At 36.4% G+C, this 20,274-nt stretch overlaps 3 protein-coding genes across 4 annotated transcripts; 2 read left to right on the top strand and 1 right to left on the bottom strand.

Annotated features, from left to right (window-relative positions):
* Positions 1 to 4,480: 4,480 nt before the first annotated feature.
* LOC127443384 (lectin-like) lies at positions 4,481 to 6,464 on the top strand. The gene is made up of 6 exons (XM_051701920.1): positions 4,481 to 4,564; positions 5,143 to 5,215; positions 5,494 to 5,636; positions 5,780 to 5,920; positions 6,089 to 6,203; positions 6,315 to 6,464. The coding sequence occupies exons 1-6, from the start codon at positions 4,562 to 4,564 to the stop codon at positions 6,398 to 6,400; spliced, it is 561 nt and encodes a 186-aa protein (XP_051557880.1). The 5' UTR covers positions 4,481 to 4,561; the 3' UTR covers positions 6,401 to 6,464.
* Positions 6,337 to 15,423, bottom strand: si:dkey-9i23.6 (uncharacterized). Of its 2 annotated transcripts, XM_051701907.1 has the most exons (7): positions 15,071 to 15,423; positions 12,128 to 13,126; positions 11,899 to 11,984; positions 8,848 to 9,379; positions 8,303 to 8,393; positions 8,014 to 8,187; positions 6,337 to 7,609 (listed from the first exon to the last, which is right to left on the bottom strand). In XM_051701907.1, the coding sequence occupies exons 1-6, from the start codon at positions 15,089 to 15,091 to the stop codon at positions 8,039 to 8,041; spliced, it is 1,878 nt and encodes a 625-aa protein (XP_051557867.1). In that variant the 5' UTR covers positions 15,092 to 15,423; the 3' UTR covers positions 6,337 to 7,609; positions 8,014 to 8,038. The 2 variants fall into 2 exon arrangements, with proteins under 2 accessions (XP_051557867.1, XP_051557866.1); XM_051701906.1 differs by having other exon boundaries at positions 6,337 to 8,187.
* Positions 15,424 to 17,385: 1,962 nt separating this feature from the next.
* On the top strand, positions 17,386 to 19,204 carry tmem187 (transmembrane protein 187). Its single transcript, XM_051701915.1, has one exon. The coding sequence runs from the start codon at positions 17,501 to 17,503 to the stop codon at positions 18,263 to 18,265; it is 765 nt and encodes a 254-aa protein (XP_051557875.1). The 5' UTR covers positions 17,386 to 17,500; the 3' UTR covers positions 18,266 to 19,204.
* The last annotated feature ends 1,070 nt before the right edge of the window (positions 19,205 to 20,274 follow it).

A 20,274-nucleotide genomic window follows, 5' to 3' on the forward strand; every position in this document is an offset into this window, starting at 1 on the left:
CTGTTTAAGCCCAGAGCCCGGAGTTTCTCATCTAGCTTGGAGGGCACTATGGTGTTGAATGCTGAGCTGTAGCCTACAAACAGCATTCTCACATAAGTGTTCTTTTTTTCCAGGTGGGAGAGAGCAGTGTGTAGTGTAGATGCAATGGCATCATCAGTGGAGCGGTTGTTGCGGTAAGCAAACTGCAATGGGTCAAGAGAGAGAGGCAGCTTTTACTTCAAATACAGTATGAAGTAAAAGTTAAGTAGAAGTTACTGTTGTAACTTCAGCTGTGCTGCACTCAGTGGTGGTTCTAGCTTGTATGGCACCCTGGGCGAAACCCGCTTCAACACACCCCCAACCGTGTTGACCATGGGTCTGTATGGGAGCCTCGTGCCGCCCTGGGCAACTGCACATGTCGCCCATGCCTAAATCCGCTACTGGCTGCACTGAAATAACATCATCCAGGTACACAAGTTTTCAGGGCAGGTTTCCAGGGGAGACTATGCAACATGGGTTGCATCTAGTGGGCCTTTATCACTGTAAACTGATACAAAGAGCAACAAGCTGTAAATGCCATACATTTGTCTGCTTAATGAAGCTGCACTTGCCACCAACTTAATGACAATTCCATTTTACTGATCTAAAGATGCACATTAACATGTTTTTGTGTAATTGACGCAAAAAAGCCAGGTTCCACCATTATAGCAGGTGCATAAAATTTAGCTATTACAGTGTCTAGTTTTTGCTTAGTAAAACTCACAAGCCTTTAACTTTAGTACTTTAGTAGGACCCTACATGTGATGTGGTTTCCTCAGCAATAGTGTAAAATACACTATATGGCCAAAGGTTTGTGGACACCCCCTTCTAATTAACGAATTTGGTTACTCCATTGAATCCAGTAAAGAAAAATCTTAATGTTTCTTTATGTAATGACTTGGGCTTTGTGTGCTTCCAAATTTGTGGCAACTGTTTGCGGATAGCCCTTTTCTGTTCCAGCATGACAATGCCCCTGCGAACAAAGTGAGGTCCATAAAGAAATGGTTTACTGTGTCTGGCGTGGAAGAAATTGACTGGCCTGCACAAAGCCCAGACCTGAACCCCACTGATCACTTTTGGGGTGAACTGGAACAGCAACTGTAAGTCAGGCCCCATCAACCAACATCAGTTCCTGACCTCACTGATAGCCTTGTGTCTGAATGAGAGCAAATCCCTGCAGCCATGTTACTACATACAGTATAGTAGACACCCTTCCCAAAAGAGTGGAAGCTGTTATTACAGCAAAGGGGGAAATCGATGCCTAAGGTTTTGAAATCAAATGTTCATCAAGCACATATGGTGTCCACAAACTTTTGGCCATATAGTGTAAATAAGAGACATAAAAAATATTACAAACTGAGGTTGTAAAGACTATTTCTGGCAGTTTATCTGTCTAGCTATAATGGTTAATGAGATATACTAATGCTTTTGCAGCCTAATGCATTAAGTTCTAATACAGGCAGCTATTGTGTTATTTATTATACCTTATATAATAATATTTATATATCTGTTTTTTTAAAGGGTTTTCATCATGTGTGATGAAGATGAACTTTGAAAGCAGTAAATGTGTGAAAGAAAAAAATGTGAAAGGAGGAGTTGTGATAGTATCATACTGTATGAATGTGGTATAGAGTGACTGGTATAAGGTGAGAGATGTAAATTAATCATGCTAAGGGGTCATTTACATAGAACATATTTTTACATTCATCTGTCCTGTTTTCATATTATTTTTCTATGTAAACATGCGCTAGACAAGTGTCTTTGACCGTTGTGCCACGTCTCACTGTTTTTCAGTGTCTAGTGCAGGAGAGCCAACTGTCATGTTAAAAAAGAACATCGACTTTTAAAAACGCGTCTTGAGACATCTGTGTTCTGTTCTATTAATTGCGCTCCACCTAGCTTATTTTGTGCAATAATGCGTTCGGTGTGAAAAACAATCCTCTCAGCCTTTCATGAATTTCAGTGTCTGGGACACAGAGTATTTGATGGGAACACCCAAATAAGATCACACTGAAGAGTTAAATTAAGAGCTAAAGTTTAAAGGTGAAGTGTGCAATTTTTGTACAACCACTCTCACACAGTGGAACTGCAAAAATAACAACTGTTTTCAAACAGGTTTCCCAAACGTCTGCATTGGTCAGACAAACAGATACCCCCACCCCAAACACCCCAAATGTTGCTATGTTGGGCTGGTTGGGATGCTCAAAGAAACAGAACAATGTTTTGGTAGCATCACAGAGCCACAGTGTTTACACTTTTAAGGGGAATCAACCAACAAATGGCTTACTTACAGTTGTTTCTGTATATTAAACTAGGATATGAGCAAGTATTTTAAGATCCTCTTCTTTAACTTTATGTAACTACAAATGGAATTTAATAGGAACATAATCAATTTGTCATAAATAAGCTTTTGTTGTTTAAAACACATTAGTAGGTTTTTGGTTGAAAAACATGGGCTGTAGGCCATTTGTTGGTGACCTCTAATGTCATTCAGCCTCTGAGTTGCAGCAACTTTTTTGGGTTTGCGATGTCAAGTGTGAAAGCTAAAAGTCAAAGAGGCCAGCAACTGTATCTGTAACCACAAGACTCGTTTGTTTAAATGTGTTGGTTGATAAAAAAATATATTTTTTTTAAAAAGTTGTTAATTGCTTGCCATTTACAAGATGCCTTTTTCCAACCAACTTACTGCAACTGTCTGCAAGAATAGCCAGTTAATCACTGTTCTTCAACGATAAACCTACTAGTGTGTTTCATACAACAAAATCTTTATTTAAGTGACATTAATTATTTGTAAACAAAAAAAATAAACAACAACAACAAAAAGTTAAGCAAAAAAATACAAGGAATAACAATGCTTGAATCCATTTAACACTCCAGTGAAATACAGCACACTTAACTATTTAAAACATAAGAAGAGAGTCCCAATTAGATCACCGTTTCACAAATATATTTATGCTAATGTATTTATGTATGTTTTAATGATCATGACACTGTCTGGCCAATAAGAAAGTCACTTTTATAAGAAAGTGTCTTCTGAATACATGAATGTAAACCTAAATAAAGCTAAATATTTGCATTATTTGCATTTATCCACTGAAATGTGGATCCTTTAAATGCATGGCTTGTACATTAAAAGGATAGTTCAGACAAAAATGAAAATTCTCTCATCATTTACTCATCCTCATGTCATCCCAGATGTGTATGACTTTCTTTCGTCTACTGAACACAAATGAAGATGAACATTTCAGCTCTATAGGTCCATACAATGCAAAGAATGGTGGCCAGAACTTAAAGCTCCAAAAAACACATAAAGGCAGCATAAAAGTAATCCATACGACTCCAGTGGTTAAATATGTGTCTTTAGAAACGATATGATAGGTCGGGATGAGAAACAGATCGATATTTAAATCCTTTTTTTACTGGGGGCCTGGGTAGCTCAGTGGTAAAATACACTCGCTACCACCCCTGGAGTTCGAATCCCAGGGCATGCTGAATGACTCCAGCCAGGTCTCTGAAGCAACCAAATTGGCCTGGTTGCTAGGGAGGGTAGAGTCACATGGGGTAACCTCTTTGTGGTCACAATAATCTGGTTCGTTCTCAGTGGGGCACATGGTGAGTTGAGTGTGGTTGCCGCGGTGGATGGCGTGAAGCCTCCACACACGCTATGTCTCCGTGGCATCATGCTCAACAAGCCACATGATAAGATGCATGGGTTGACTGTCTCAGATGTGGAGGCAACTGGGATTCATCCTCCACCACCCAGACTGAGGCAAATCACTATGCGACCACAAGGACTTAGAGCACATTGGGAATTGGGCATTCCAAATTGGGAGAAAAAAGGGGAAAAATCCCCCCCAAAAAATCATTTTTTACTATAAATCTCCACTTCATTTCCACATTCTTCTTCTTTTGTTTTTGCCGATTTGCATTCTTTGTGTATATCGCCACATTCTGGGCAGGGAGGAAATTTGTAGTAAAAATGACTTAAATATTTATCTGTTTCTCACCCGCACTTATCATATTGCTTTTGAAGATGTGGATTTAAACACTGGAGTCTAAAGGATTACTTTTATGCTGCCTTTATATGTTTTTTGGAGCTTCAAAGTTCTGTTCACCATTCACTTGCATTGTATGGACCTGCAGAGCTGAGATATACTGTATATATTTTTTAAATCTCATTTATGTTCAGCAGAAGAAAGAAAGTCATACAAATCTTGGATGGCATGAGGGTGAGTAATTGATGAGAGAGTTTTAGGTGAACTATCCTTTTAATGACTGCAGTTTACATAATAGATAATTTTGTACAAGAGTAATATATAGTGAAAATATTAATGTTGCCATTGTAGCAACATGGTAATGCAGGCACTGTACATGTGAAGCAGTTTCCTATGTGAATACTATACTCTGATGATAGTTAGACTGAGTGAGAGAATGGGAGGAGTTGTGAAAATTAATGGAATAGTATAAATTAAGTGGTAAAAGTTAAGACAAATGCAAATGTTACAGTGAGGACAGATAGAAGACTTAAAGTGGAAGGTTTGCAATGGTAAGTCCTCTTCTCCGATTAACATGCTCCTCATATCCAATAACAATAAAATCCTTATTTTGTTATCACTGCACAATTATGTAAAGTTTTCAGTTTGGGATTTAGTCTTAGTTTGAATTATTGTCATCTATTAATGTCACTGCATCTTAAGTTATTAAGTGCAGTTAATTAGAGACTTACTATCTGATTGGAGAGTTAAACCCTTAACTTATAGGCATTCTTTTCAGTGTTAAGTCTCTTACAATATGTCAGCGAGCAAGGTGAAGTCCAAGTAAAGTTATAATTACTCAGCTTTGTTCATCTGAGAGGGTAGGATACTGCCATTTCTTCAGTAACATACAGTATGTTGATAAACTTTTATATCCCATATATATTACACTAATTCATAGAATTTCTCCAAATGTGTAGTAATGCAAATTTAGCATGTTTTGCAACCCAATGGTATTGCTGCAAAATCCATGGTGTGGTAGAAATAATTTACTAATGAAGCAAAATATATATTATCTAAATAGAATGCATACATTTTGGATTTATTAGGGGTATAATAAACGTGTTCCACTGATATTTTCTATTCACAGGGTACAGCGGGTATTAACTTTTTGTTAATAACACTCTGTTTTGCGAGTGGTAACTCCCTAACAATGGAAAGAGGTAACTTTTAATTCATATATACTTAATAAACAACAGTTAATTCTGGTCCTCTAATTTGAGTTGATAAGGTTTTAAATTTAAGAGTGCTGAATTTTCAACAACAACACTTTGAGTAGATATAGTACGTACATTACCAGATATGATCCAAATCCAACTGTCAGTAATTCGATTACAGTAACTAATCACTTTGTAATTGGATTACACCTAACACTGATCATGATATATATTTAAGGCCTAGAACTCATAATAATATACATGGTTGCGATTCTGTCCCTTAGTTGATGCAGCAGGCCATGCAAATGTCACATCATACTGTCGTATGCCTCAACCATGTAATGTGGATGGCTTTAATGATTGGTTCAAAGTGGACAAAGACTGTGTAAAATACTTCAACATGCCTCTCAGCTTCTCTGAGGCTGAGGTAGGCAGTATCACTGGGGGAAAAAAGAGCATTACAGACTAAAAAGATTTAATTTCTGTTATCATACAAATAATGATGCCACCATTTAAGGAAAAGGCTTTTTTGTGTGTAGTAATTCAGTGTTCTTCCTGTTTTCTATCCAGTTCAGCTGTAGAAGAAGAGCCCCTGGTGGACACCTGATGTCACTGCATAATAAAAAAGCTAATGATGATTTACTCTGCATTGTGAAGAAGTTAAACCCAAAAAACCTGCGCATTTGGCTTGGGGGCTATGAATTTTTTCAGGTAAAAGAGACATAAGGATCAAAATCAAAATATGTTTTATGGTCACTGTTCTTCAAAGACATTCAATAGTGTTTGACTCACCATATTTATTTCTAAAATGCCTCTCTCCACCCCAAATATCTTGCCTCTTTTATTTACTTTTTTTATATCTCTTTCTCACTCTCTCAGTCTGGCAAATTTCTTTGGACTGATGGTTCCTACTGGGACTATCAAATTTGGACACCTGGTGAGCCCAACCACGTCTTCACTAACACAGAGGAATGCGTGGAGATGAACTGGAAACGTAAGGAGGGTGGGATTGACAGAACTGGTTAAAAAAAAAAAAAAAAAAATTATGTTAGACACAATACAGAAAGTACATTAATCTCTCTTTCACTGTCTCTTATATTTTCAGACATTGGCAAGTGGAATGATGATTCTTGTGTGGTTAAGAAAAACTACATATGTGCCTTCAAGCGTAAACGCCAGTTTGAAGAGTAGACCGAACTGTTTTATCTGGGTATTATCCCATAAAACTGTTTGCATATAATTTTCTCCATTGCATTAAAAAATACGTACAAAAATAAAAATACTTCTTTAAATTAATTCAAAATGATAATAAAGAACTTTTGCAATCAAAATGATCATTTTTATTTATTTTTTGTCTGAAATTGCATCATTTGCTCTGTCATAAGATGCAAACTACATCAAAAGTTTTTACACGACACAAAGATCTCTTTCTTGACTCAAGATAAATAAATACAAATATTCACCTCAAATTCCAGGGGAATCCTTTTATGTAACTGGAGTTCTGTACTATAACTATTCATTATCATAGGTCATCACTTATTAGATAGAATTTTTCACATCAAGCACTGTGAAATTAGTAAATTCTAAAGGCCAGCAAAGGACAGAAGCACAATTCTTTATTGCACTCTACTGTTAATGAACAATTATTGAACAGTTATGAATTATTAGTTTTATTAACAGGAATAAATGTAACATTTAAATATATGACATACACGTATATTGATTTGTCAGCACAATCATATTTCTATCTTCAAATTCTAAAAATAATTGTTAGGGTGAATAAAAGGTCACCATTATCCTCTGCAAATCTCATCTTCTAAAATCAAAACTGCAATATAAACTTACTATGAGTCTGTCATTTCAACAAGAAATACTTTTGATTGACAACAAATCTCCTTTAGCCTCTCTTTTGAATTTGACAGTATTAACAATCAAATTCAGGTTTCCTTGTTTATTGATAGTAACTTCATCTGGAAGTAATGCATAAAATCTATAATGTGGACAAAAATATATAATACAATATTTACTTTAATAGTATAAATAAAAAGTTATACAGTAGTAATTATTTGTAGTACTACTGTAGTAATTATGTAATTATATATTATATACAATACTAAAACATTTATATCACATTGCCTGGTCTCATGAAATTTACGTGGTGAACATGACAACATTTTTGCCATTCAAAATGTATGTGCTGTATAACACATTTGGCTGCAGGTTTCTAGTGAAATGTCAAGCTGGGGGCCCCAAACCTCATTTCGTTCCACTTCTATGACTGTAATGACACCTGTCAGCTTGTACATGGCTGGACTTGAACCGCGGACCACCAACTGTAAGTCCAATGCCAGGTGAGCTACTGCGCAAGATATCAATATTGGAATAGGTGTGTAGGTGAGTCTGTAATAAAAGCATTAAAATGTATTGTTTTTCAACAGATGCGTTTGAGTAAAAGTGTGTTGATATCATAAAATAGCAGTTTCTGAGTAACAGAAAGAAAAATAAGTATTTATAAAGTCATAAACAGCCATTAAAGTCAGGATTTGAGTGAAAGTGAATAAAACACACATTTGTTGTAGCGCCTACAGTGTTCATTTCTCCAGGAAACTGCAGCGAATTGTAACTGGAGACATGCTTAACAAGTTTCGAAAAAATTTATATAGAGTCATGTTTTCACAATGAGACCAGGTTGCGCAGTTTGTTATAACACAGTAAATTACAGTGGTCAGACAATGAACTATGTGACGTTTTACTGCAATATGGGTCTGCAATATGTTTCTTCAGCTGATTGTGACTCTGCTGACCCGAAAAATGCAGATGATGGAGCAGTCATGGAGTCATTGGTAACGGTTGATGCGGTGGTAAATGCAGTGGAGGAGACGTGGAAAAAGGAAGTAGTGAGGAAGCCCCGACAGTGGATTCATGCAGAAAAGCTGGGAGAATCTTGTAGAATTTGGTGTTTGTCTTTTCTGTCTTTACTGAGAGAAAATAAATCAAATGGATATGTTTAAGACTTGCTGTTGCCTGTTTGCTTGCTCACATTCACTGCACACACAAGCACACACAAACACACACACACACAACTTTTCTCACCATTTTTGTTTCTTTTGGGTGGCCGGTGGGGTCTCTTTTTGCTTAGACGGATTCGACCCTTGAGAGCGGAGTTGTCCAGCAATCCAAGTGACTTGAAATGAAAGAGAAAGAGATTTCTGTATTATCATTTCTTTAACTTACTCATGACATTGAGTTAAAGGTGCACATCATTTTATGTTTATGTCGCACAGGGCAGTAAGGAAGTCATCTTGGACATATATGGACACCTAGTGGTGTGAATGTTTGATCACACTCGTTTTTTAAGTTACTAATGCCATGGTAGAATGCTCTATTTGCCATTATTAACAGGGGGATTAACTAGATAAAGTGAGTACATTTCAGCTGGTCACGTGATCTAAAGATGTCTACCTCCATGTGGTGGCCAGCTCCATATAAAGGGCAAAAAGAGTGCACCTTTAAACACCTTGGCTGCATTTTGCATGTTAATTTAAGAACTATAGCAATGGCATATGTTCAAAGCAAGAAATAATTAGCAGTATTAACACAATCTTGCAACTTTGCAGCACAGAACAGGCAGTACTCACCTTGACTGTTGAAAAGTCCAGAGGAACATTCTGTGACTTTCTGTCCAATAATCGAAAGTCATGTTTGGGAATCATGTATACCCCCACACAGTTATTAATGACATCAGAATTGTATGACTCACAGACTAACCCAGATGTCCTTTGATTATTCACAGAATTTGTTAGCAGTGCCTTGGGAATAGCAAAAATGTTTGCATTCGGCTCCACTGGTATTACATGCAAGTGTCTGTTCACTTTTGATACATTGTCCAGCTGAGTAATACTAATATTGTCTTGATCTGTGTCTGACTGATTGTACTGTCTGTCTTCTGATAGGTCCTGCTCTGTTGTCAGCAAAGATTTATGAACCTGAGTGTCCATATCTGGATGGAGAACATTATCTGGAAATTCTGAAATCGATTGTTCGCCAGTGTCTTTCTGAGGTAGAGTGGCTTTGCTGGGTAGGTATTTCAGCCACTCCTCTCCTATGAATATTTCTTCCATTAAATCGATTGGTTCAAGGTTGAGTTTGAAGTCTTTTAAAGTAAATGTTCTGTTCAAAAGACAAGAAGAATTTGATTTATTTTAATCAGTTTACTACTGAACAGCACCATCCCCCATCAGACATTTTCTATGATTTCAACCATGATAACCTTTCCCTCTAGCTCTACTGATAATGTATTGCTTAAGCAACCTACAAGACAAAGGTTCTGGCCCCATGGGAACCAGTAAGTAATCGTTCACCTAAACAATGGTTAGCACAATTCAGAGGTTGCATTTTTCACTTTAAAATTACATTTTTATTCCACTGATGGATAGATATAGGGTTGGGGTAGAGTTAATAATATATGCATTCATGCTGTCTGTTTTACATAATTTACAACTAAAAAATACAACTCGTTTTTGGCGCCACTCTGTGGACATTTCACACAGAAACTGAAGCTCACATGAAGCTCAACACTTCCAGATTTGGCTACTGGTGGGCAGTGATTCAAATTTCGGTAAGCACAGACAGTTTTCAGCTGCAGAACATTCAACCTATTGTCGCCGAATTTAGTGTGATCAGTAATTGTAATTAGTAACAGGTAGTGAAGGATAACAAGATATTTGAGAAATTTCAGTCAGGTTTTAGAGAAAACCACAGAACAGAAACTGCCCTTCTTAGGGTGACCAATGACTTATTGATGGCGTAGGATGCTGAGAGTGCTCTGTTTTAGTGTTGCTTGATTTACATGCAGCATTTGATACAGTTCAGATCATTAAGTTTTAATCGAAACACTGAAGTGATGGGTGGGAATATCTGGGGTGGCTTTAGACTGGTTTGTTTCCTACTTGATGAATAGGAAATTTGTAGTGTCTTTTGGAGATAAGATGTCCTCCTCTTAAAAAAATGTATTGTGGTGTTCCGCAAGGATCCCTGTAAGGGCCAATACTGTTTTCACTATATATGTTACCGCTTGGTTCTGTGATTAAAAAATACAACATTAATTTTCATTGCTATGCAGATGAACTGCAATTGTATTTGTCGTTGAATCCCAATGATCTGAGTAACTTTAATGGTCTTCAAGCATGTATATGAGATATAAAAATATTGGATGACATGCAATTTTCTTCAGGTAAATTCTGATAAAATTCTGATAAAACAGAGGTTGTTTTAGTCAGTCATGATTCTAAAAAAACATCAGATTGAGTCAGCACTTAGGCAGGTGATCCCAAATAATCAGCGGGTGGTGAAAAATTTGGTAGTCTATTTTGATATCAATTTAAATTTTCAATATCACGTCCAGAAGTTCAATCTTGTTTTTGTCAGTTAAGGAACATTTCCAAGGTTAGACATGTCTTGAGTTTTTAAGGATACAGAGAAGCTTACATATGCTTTGATTACTGTAATGCACAGTTTTCAGTTTTAAATCAATGCACTTTAGCATGGCTACAATCAGTGCAAAATGCTGCAGTTAGACTTTTAAAAGTCTGGGTGCCTCGTGCCCCCCCCCCCCCGCAAGATGCTGCCCTGGGCAACTGCCCATGTCGCCCATGCCTAAATCTGCCACTGCTTATGTAAAATGTTTTGATGTGTATTTCGTCCCAAGTGGTAAACTAACCTTTTTTTTTTTACTGCATGAAAGCATTCGCTGTTTTTCAGCTAACGGAAGTGACATTTCAAATGCAATTAATCTGTTTATGCTAGCTTTAGCACTTTAGCAAAACTCAGTCCAACTCTTTTGTGCCAAATAAAGTACATATTCATATTCACACAGCATGGGGTGATGGTAAAGCATTCAACACACATTTGTAAGGTGCTGTCTTCACATAAGTTTCATTGGTTGCCACATTCACCATTATTAAACATTTTTTTTGTCAGAACAGCATCGCTGCAAGGTAACCCCACCCCTCCCGCTATGTACGGCAAGCTGTAAGTGCTAACTGTGTGAAGTGTGAACATTCCACACTCTATTTCTTTTTTTTCTCGTTTGAAGAAGTACATTATCCAGGTTCTCGTAGTACACTTCTTTTTGTTGCATTTTCAGTGTAATCATATTTCTCATACTGTTTACACTACAAAACGGCATAGAATAGTGCAGAAGTGTGCGATTTAGGATGCACCATAAGTATTTTCCTTTTTAATCCTCTGCCAGAACTTTACCATACACTTTAATGGTAATTCCTTGTTTAGAAGAATCTTTTACATGATCTGACAGTCTTGCACCTGTTTTGTTAAGGGGTAGTGCTTTTAGCTCTCTCGGTAATGGAATGCATGTCTGTGTTTATTTGATGCCATCGCTACATTGAAAGGAATGTCACATAACTTGAAATGAGATAAGCTCTGGGCTATTAATAGGTGGACTGGATAGTGCTACAAAAAGGAAATGCATTAGTTTTTGTAAAACTATAAAAACAAAAATAGGTGTCAAATTGAAAAACTTCACATACATACACACTAGCATTTAAATATTTTTTTTGCTATACCATCTGAAATGCATAATCACTTTAATTGTTCTGTTAATACCAAAACACTGTATATAATGTACTGAACATTATGTGTTTAAATTAAATATGTGTAGCATATCTTACCTTTCCAAGAAAACATATTTCCCCTTTTTCGGGGGTACTGGTGGTGGACTTACTGCTTCTTCAACTTCTGTCTCCATTGAACTCAACTGCATGGTGATTTATTGTGATGTACATATGAAAAACAAGCCCAAGCACAAGTTAGATTAAGTTCTCTTAAAGTGTAATATGCCATTTAGAAGTATGATGAAGAACAGAAATTTATTAAGGTCACAAAAGTAAGTAAACAAACCGATTGTGCCTCTTCACTGTCATTGATGCTCTTGCTGCCAGTGTGCTCCTTATTGTGTTTTTCTTTAAGTCTTGCCATCAGTTTCTGAGCAAGATACTTCATCTTGTTTTTCTTTCCCTTCATTTGCATTTTGGAGACTGAGTTTTCATGTTCCACAACCCCAAAGCCCTCTTCCATGCATGAATCCTCCAATCCAAAAATACGTTTTGCTTTGTCTAATTTCCTGGTGTTGTTCATTGACATGTCATTTGCAAAGCCTCCACTGTCTTCATATTCCTGTCGGTATGAAATACTTGGAGCTGAGAGTGGTCTGTCTTCCTTAGGCTTGTGGGCTACTGGTTCAGAAGCGGACCTTGCTGTCCTGCTTGTATTGTTCACAGGAGTTTGATTTGTTAAAATACTGCTTGTACCACTGCCTTGTTTTGGGGGACAAATACAAGCCTCTTCTGTTAGTGCATCCTTAACCTCCATCTGTGCCAAGTCATCTCTTTCAGAGGACATTGAGAGTTGAAATGGGGACTCACATGATTGTTTAGAAGGTGCCTCACTCTGACTGTTAAGCATTAATGCAGCTCCAGCCATGTCCTCGTCCATATCAAGCTCTTTATTCTCTCTGTCCTCTAAACTTGGTTCATCCTCCTCTGTTTCTTCAGACAAAGAGATAGCGAGAAATGCCCTTCTCTCCCATTTAGGAATCATTTCTGGAAAGCCTCTGAACTCTTCAACAGGTTCATTGACATGTTCAGTTTCAGATCTAGTTGGTCGCTCCTCATCACCATCAGGTCTTACAGAGCAATCTGAATCAGTCGCATCTTTATTTGTTAGTTCTCCTTCCAACTCCAGGGAATGTTGAGATACACTTTCGCTGACTGTGTCTGGGTGTGCGTGCGATTGTACATTATGTTTTTTTTGATGGTGGACATTTTTATCTGTACTCAGTTTCATCAGCATAGCCTGCAGTAGTGAAATACCAGTCTGCGGATCACCTCTCTTACCACTCTGCATAAAAGGAAACTGTGTTTTAATTTGGTATATATCATATTAGTTGTCATTAGTGTCTTTTGTAATTTCAGTCATTTATTAGCCCTATATTCTGTAGACTTTACAAGAAATATATTAGTAGTGTAACAGTAGCCAGCTGGTAGGTAGATGTGCAGTATGTAAACCTCACTCCCCTAGCCTCAAGAGGTGCACTAGCAACTGACGCTAGAGGCTTTGGCCTCCTTGTTAGCGCACCCGCCTCCCATGCCAGAGATGTCGGTTTGAATCCCACTCAGAGCAGGACCCGTTACAATGGTGCCATGTCCCAGATGGGAGTGAGGTTTAGAGGGGTGAGTGTAATGTAGCCAGCTGGTAGGTAGCTGTGCAGTGTGTAAACCTTCCTCCTCTTGGCTCAAAAGGCACACTAGCGACTGATACTAGAGGCCGTAGCCTTTAGCCTCCTTGTCAGCATGCCTGCCTCCCATGCCAGAGACGTGGGTCGAGCAGGACTGGTTATAGTAGCAACTGACCATATTTGCAAAATTTTCAATCTAATACTACACTGAAAACCCTAATAAGTTGACATTACTCAATTGATTGAGTAAATTCATTCCCTCAATTAAATTAAGTAATGGTGTCTCCAAAACTTATGTAATTAAGTTCACTTACCGTAACTTGTTGATCATATACTGTAGAATGAACTTAACTATTTAAGTTAAGGCAACTAGTAGATGCTAGTAGATGTAACTCAAATTTGATATTTAAATGTTGTTGTTTCTACTTAATAATTTTAATTGAATGGACTTAAATTTATGTCAAACAATAACACAGATTATATAAAGAAGATTATAACTGATTCTACGTCAATAATTAAATAAACGTATTTCTCCACAAAAATGCATAGAAACCTTTACTTCAGATGCACATGAACAAGAAGAACTGAGAAAGTGTTAACATGGTCCAACTTGACCAACTATTTGCAACAACACAACAAAAATAATACTACAAAAAAAGATAAAACCTTATGAATTTTTAAGAAAAATAAGTTCAAGGAACACAGATATTTGAGTTATGTGCCCAAAACTTGACATTTCAAGTAATGTTTAAGACATCTTGATTTTTCCAGTAATGACAACACTAGGGTTGTACTGTAACCTCTAACATTGTCATTACTGGTAATATTAATTTAACTTATTTATCTTAAAAATGCATAGAATTAAGATTTTAAGTGTTAATAACTTAAACTTTTGAGTGCAAAATTGAGGCTATGGGGAATGCCCATAATGCTTTGCATTTCAATTATTTAATTATGTTTCCTTGGTCAAAGGTATGTTATGGGGGCATTTAAATAGTTGCATTTAACAATTTATAGAGGTTTTAGCTCTTTTGTACTATTATTTATGTTGTTTCGTTGCAAATAGGTGTTTTGTGTGATGTCACCATTAGGGTGATCAGTGTCCCATTTGGTCAAATTGGACCCTGTTAACTAAACCATTTTGTGAATGAGCAGTTAAAGTGCAGACATATATGTATTTCTTAGGAGAATTAAGTTTATTTAATGACTGACTTAGAATCTGTTATAATCTTTATTTGAGCTGTACTATTGTTTGATCTAAAATTAAATACATTTAATTAAAATGATTAACAACAGTAGAAACAACGTTTAAATAGCAAATCTGAGTAACTGCGTCTACATCTACTTGCATCTAGTTAACTTAACCTAAATAGTAATGTTCATTCTATATGAACACCAAGTTAATTGATCTTAATTACAAAAGTTTTGGAGACGCCATTACTCAATTGAATTTAGGGAATGAGTTTACTCAATCAAATGAGTAAAGTCAACTTATTAAGGTTTTCATGGATCAAAACAGCATTACAGATTTCTTTCTTTTTGCTCTTTTAAATGTTTTATTCATTTTTTCATCTTCAACCATTATATCTAGCCTTTATTTGTCATACCTCTACTGTTTGTCTATCCATAGTCTCTCGTTTTCATTCATTCTTTACTAATCATACAACATTCTGTTGCTTCTTCTCTTCGTAGTGAGCTGAACTTTGTGTTGTCTTCAGTCTCTCCTTAACAGCTGTGCAACCTGAATGAAACACCTTGTCTCCTTTTCCTCCTCCACCTCTCTGTTCCTGTCTTCTTTTTCTCTTTACATTTTTTCTTCCTGTCTTGCCTTTTACAGTCTAACCAACCCTTTCTGGACTGCTATAACTGGTTTTTTAACTCTTCAGACGTATCTTTTCTCCCAAGCATATGAGAGTAAACCTTCAAGTGCAGCAATGTCATCCTTGTTTTTCCTATCCTATATGTGCCATGTTAAATCACTTTGATTTATATAACTGTAGCACTTTGTTTATTTATTTTTTTAATGTAAATTATAAATAAATATGAATTTACTGTTTGTTTGACAATTGCTTTGTTCAGAATGGAATTCCAGCAAACTGCTTACTATGTTACATTATTGTCAAATGTCCTCATTATATTGCATGTTTAATTCAGTGAGTGGCATCCAGTTATGAGCAGGTAATAGGGTTGCCACCTTGGCCCTGGACACCTGACCTGAACAGTGATGGAAACGTATTGCTGGCCATCATACAAGAAATGAAACATATTATTTAGGATTGTTTACTCTTATATATAGCATATAATTAAATCAAACAAAAACATCAATACACTCAAAAAAATATTTTATCCTATTTTTAAGATATGCATTTCAATTTCATAACAGAATTCCATAAAATGAACTGTGTAATTTTTAACTAATGTAAATAAAACCTTAAAAAAAATATTATTATTATTTTATATTTATTTTGTTATGAAATTGTAATGTGTAAAAAACAAAAACAAAAAAAATTGTGTCTGTGTGTGTGTGTACAGGTTTAACATATTGTGTACTTAACATATTCTGGCCCTTAGCAGTTTTCTTGAGTTTATGGTTCACACTGAACATTTAAATGTTACCCCATGTGACTCTACCCTCCCTAGCAACCGGGCCAATTTGGTTGCTTAGGAGACCTGGCTGGAGTCACTCAGCATGCCCTGGATTTGAACTTGTGAATCCAGGGGTGGTAGTCAGAGTCAGCGTGTTTATGGTTCACACTGAACATTTAAATGTTTTAAAATGTATAAATATATACATATTATATATATACTGTATATATATATATATATATATATATATATATATATATATATATATATATAAATATAAAAGTATAAAAAATACTAAAAAGCATGCATTCATTTAAACAAAAGGAAATCAAATAAATGTACATAATCATTTAGTCAAAAAAATATTTTAAAGATATACAGTACACATATCAAGATTTACACATTTCAATTTCATAACAAACTTCCATCAAATTGAATTTAGTCATTTTTAACAAAATTAAGTAAAAAAAATACATATGATATTTTACGTTTTACTAATTTAATTTGGTTAAAGATCACAGAATTCTATTTGATGGAAATTTGTTATGAAATTGAAAAGCGTAAATTTAAAAAAATAGTTGCTGTTGTTTTGGAGTGTCAGGCATTATGAACCTAGGAGATCTTACAGTAAAAGGAAGGACTTTCCTTTCATGGACATGTTTTCCAAAACATTAAAGCATTAAGTAGACTGAAGTTTAAAGGATTGTTCACACAAAAATGAAAAATCTCAATCTCAATGATCCGAACAAACAATTTCACTAAAATTAATCAGATTTTATGATGAAGAATGTATTTGATTCTCCTCCTTGCATAGTGTGCTTATAAACAAGGGTTTATACATGTGAATGTGTCGGGAAAATACTGAAATTCCCAGAATGGAATTTATTTTTTCCAGGACAGTCCTGGAAAAACCTGGACAGGTGGCAACCCTAGCTGGGAAATAAAGACAGCTATAGCTTTACATTTTTAATCTAATTTCATTAAAAAAATAAATAAATAAAAATAAAAAAATGATCAAATAAAATCAAGAGTCAAGAAGGAAATATTTCAACATGTGGCTAATATTACTTCCAGTTCATTTGTTAAAGTGAAAATGGAAGGACTAGTTGAGTGCCTTGCATTGTGTGATACAGTAGGGGAGAATCTCACTTACTCCACAGAGTGTACACTGCATATTTTGGCAAATGAAGTAATTCAGCATGATAATCCATGCATACAGAAAATTAGTATGTGTAGTATGCCTTATGCTATTCCAACCATTTTGCAACAGTGGGTAGTTCCAAGGTCACTGTGGCAACCAATGAAAGGCTACAGTGGGCGTCACATGGTCTCTAGATTGCGGAAGAAAACCAATGTTTTCATACTTTGTACCCTCTGTACACATCTCCAAAAAAATTCCCTGTGGTCTTTTGCTTTACATTGGATCATAGCTCTTTTATCGAAAACTGATCATGTCAGCGGTCGTCCACGTTCTGATACCCATCGCGCTTTGCGTAACGCTAGCAAACACTGACATCTTCGACAAAGTTTTGGTGGATGTCAGTTATGATCACTACGCGGAGAAAAAGGTTGACGACCTTCCTGCCTTCTTGGCCATGCCGTTCAACTGTCTTATAAACGTAGGATACATATTATTGGGTATCTACTGGCTCTTTCAACGGCTATCAGACTGTAAAGACAGTCGTCCAGCCACCTACACCAAAGACGTTTTCGCGCTAATGGCAGTCGTGTACGGACCTGTGCAGTGGGTCCGTTTGGCCACCTTGCGGCGCGCGCCCTCTGTTTTGGACCAGTGGTTCACTTTACCTATTTTTGCGTGGGTACTGGTGTGGTGTAACGTCATTGTCAACGGCTGGTCGTCTCGATACGCCTTAATGGTTGAAAGCTGTTCTTTCCTCAGCTATGGACTGGCGCTCTGTCATGACCGCGGATTTGAAGTTGCGCTGGGTTGTCACATTGCCTTCGCCGTCTACAAAGGCGTCCGTGCGCAGATGAGCCACGGAGATAAGATGTCTATGCGCTACCTTTTGTTGGCCGTGCTGTCCTGTTGTGGTTTTGTGGCTCTGAAGCTCCTGGATCATACTCTTGCAGAATACTGGATGTTTCAAAATCTCACAGGACATTTCTGGTCCAAAGTTTGTGATATTCTGCAGTTCCATTACAGCTTTTGTTTTCTCACGCGCCTCAGTGAAAGTGCACATAAACGCTCGTTATAGATGCTCATAAACGACATTTGAATGAATGTGGACTCAACTGAATAATGAAACAATGCATATATTTCTATACATTTACAAACCATAAGAAAATGCATTACTTGGCTCTTTTTCTTTTCTTTTTTTTTTTTTTTTTTTTTTTTTGTCAACAGTATGAATAAATAAAAAAACACTGATCAGATTCTTAAAGGAATATTTTCAATACAAGTTAAGCTTAATCAACAGAATTTGTGGCATAATGCTGATTACCACAAAAATGTATTTAGACTTTTCCCTCCTTTTCTTAACAAATAGAAAATAAAATCTGGGTTACAGTGTGTCATTTATAATGGAAGTCAATGGAAGTCAGTCTGTAAACTTTAAAATACTCACTGTTTCAAAAGTATAGCCACATAACGTAAACAATAAGCATGTTAACGTGATTTTAGTGTAATAAAACCACTTACCTTTTCTGTGTAAATTTATAGCCAATTTTACAACTTTGTTGCCATGATGACATAACACCGCAAACCCTAAATGACTTTCAAGTTCAGCCCATATGGATGTTAATATTTGAACTCGTGAATCCAGGGGTGGTAGTCAGCGTCAATACTCGCTGACCTACCCAGGCCCCCCAAGGACATGCTTATTAATGTTATGCCTTCACTCAAACCCCTTATCTAAACCTAACCGATCAGTAGAATGTGTAAACCTGACAGGAAGCTGTTATTTGTGACAGAAGCTGTAGCGAAGGTCATACGAATTCATGCAAGTGCAGTCGTAGGATATCATACGAATTAGCCAAATTTAGAAAAGTCGTACGAATCCTTATGTTTTCACTATGAGAGTGTGTTGGAAATTGTCTGTTACCAGTCATGAGTTCTTGTACAGTAATTGTCCACTACTCTTTGTACACTGAATAAAATGTCCAAACAATACACTTCAGTTTTATTAAAAAATCCAGATTGTTGTACTGGTTTATTTCATGCAATATAAGAAATATACACTATATGGCCAAAAGTTTGTGGACACCCCCTTTTAATTAACAAATTTGGTTACTCCATTAAATCCAGTAAAGAAAAATCTTAATGTTTCTTTATGTAATGGCTTGGGCTTTGTGTGCCTCCAAATCTGTGGCAACTGTTTGGGGATAGCCCTTTTCTGTTCCAGCATGACAATGCCTCTGTGAACAAAGTGAGGTCCATAAAGAAATGGTTTACTGTGTCTGGCGTGGAAGAAATTGACTGGCCTGCACAAAGCCCAGACCTGAACCCCACTGATCACTTTTGGGGTGAACTGGAACAGCAACTGTAAGTCAGGCCCCATCGACCAGCGTCAGTTCCTGACCTCATTGATAGCCTTGTGTCTGAATGAGAGCAAATCCCTGCAGCCATGTTACTACATACAGTATAGTGGAAAGCCTTCCCAAAAGAGTGGAAGCTGTTATTACAGCAAAGGGGGAAATCGATGCCTAAGGTTTTGAAATCAAATGTTCATCAAGCACATATGGTGTCCACAAACTTTTTTGATAAAGGGGAGCCGGAGATGCCAGTTCGAGAGAGAGAGAGGGAGAGACAGAAGCACATGGCCACGCTGCATGTGTGTCTGTGTCCTTATGTTTTATGTCTGTTTTAAGTTCGTTTATATCATTTAAGTTTTTGTTGACTGTTCAGCCGGTTCCTGCCTCCTCCTTGCCCATCCTTTTAACATTACATTCATAAAGAAATAAAATAGATTTATTTAGTTCCATTGACACATCAGTTTTTGTTGAGTGTACACAATTCAGTTAGGTTCTTTCTACACCAATTATTTGCATTGAGATTACATAGTAATTTTAAGTAAATAAAACTAATTTCAAACACATACTGTCTACAATTGAATCAATTTCAGCCAAAGAGCTATTTTTTTATTTTTTTTATTTGAGTGTAGTTCACCCAAAAATCTAAATTCTGTCTTAATAAAAGAATGTTCATTTTTGGGTGAAATATTCCTTTAAGAATCAAACTGATAAAACTAAAACACTATATTATTAG

This window comes from Myxocyprinus asiaticus, chromosome 7, assembly GCF_019703515.2.
Source record: "Myxocyprinus asiaticus isolate MX2 ecotype Aquarium Trade chromosome 7, UBuf_Myxa_2, whole genome shotgun sequence".
In the NCBI taxonomy this organism is placed as follows: domain Eukaryota; kingdom Metazoa; phylum Chordata; class Actinopteri; order Cypriniformes; family Catostomidae; genus Myxocyprinus; species Myxocyprinus asiaticus.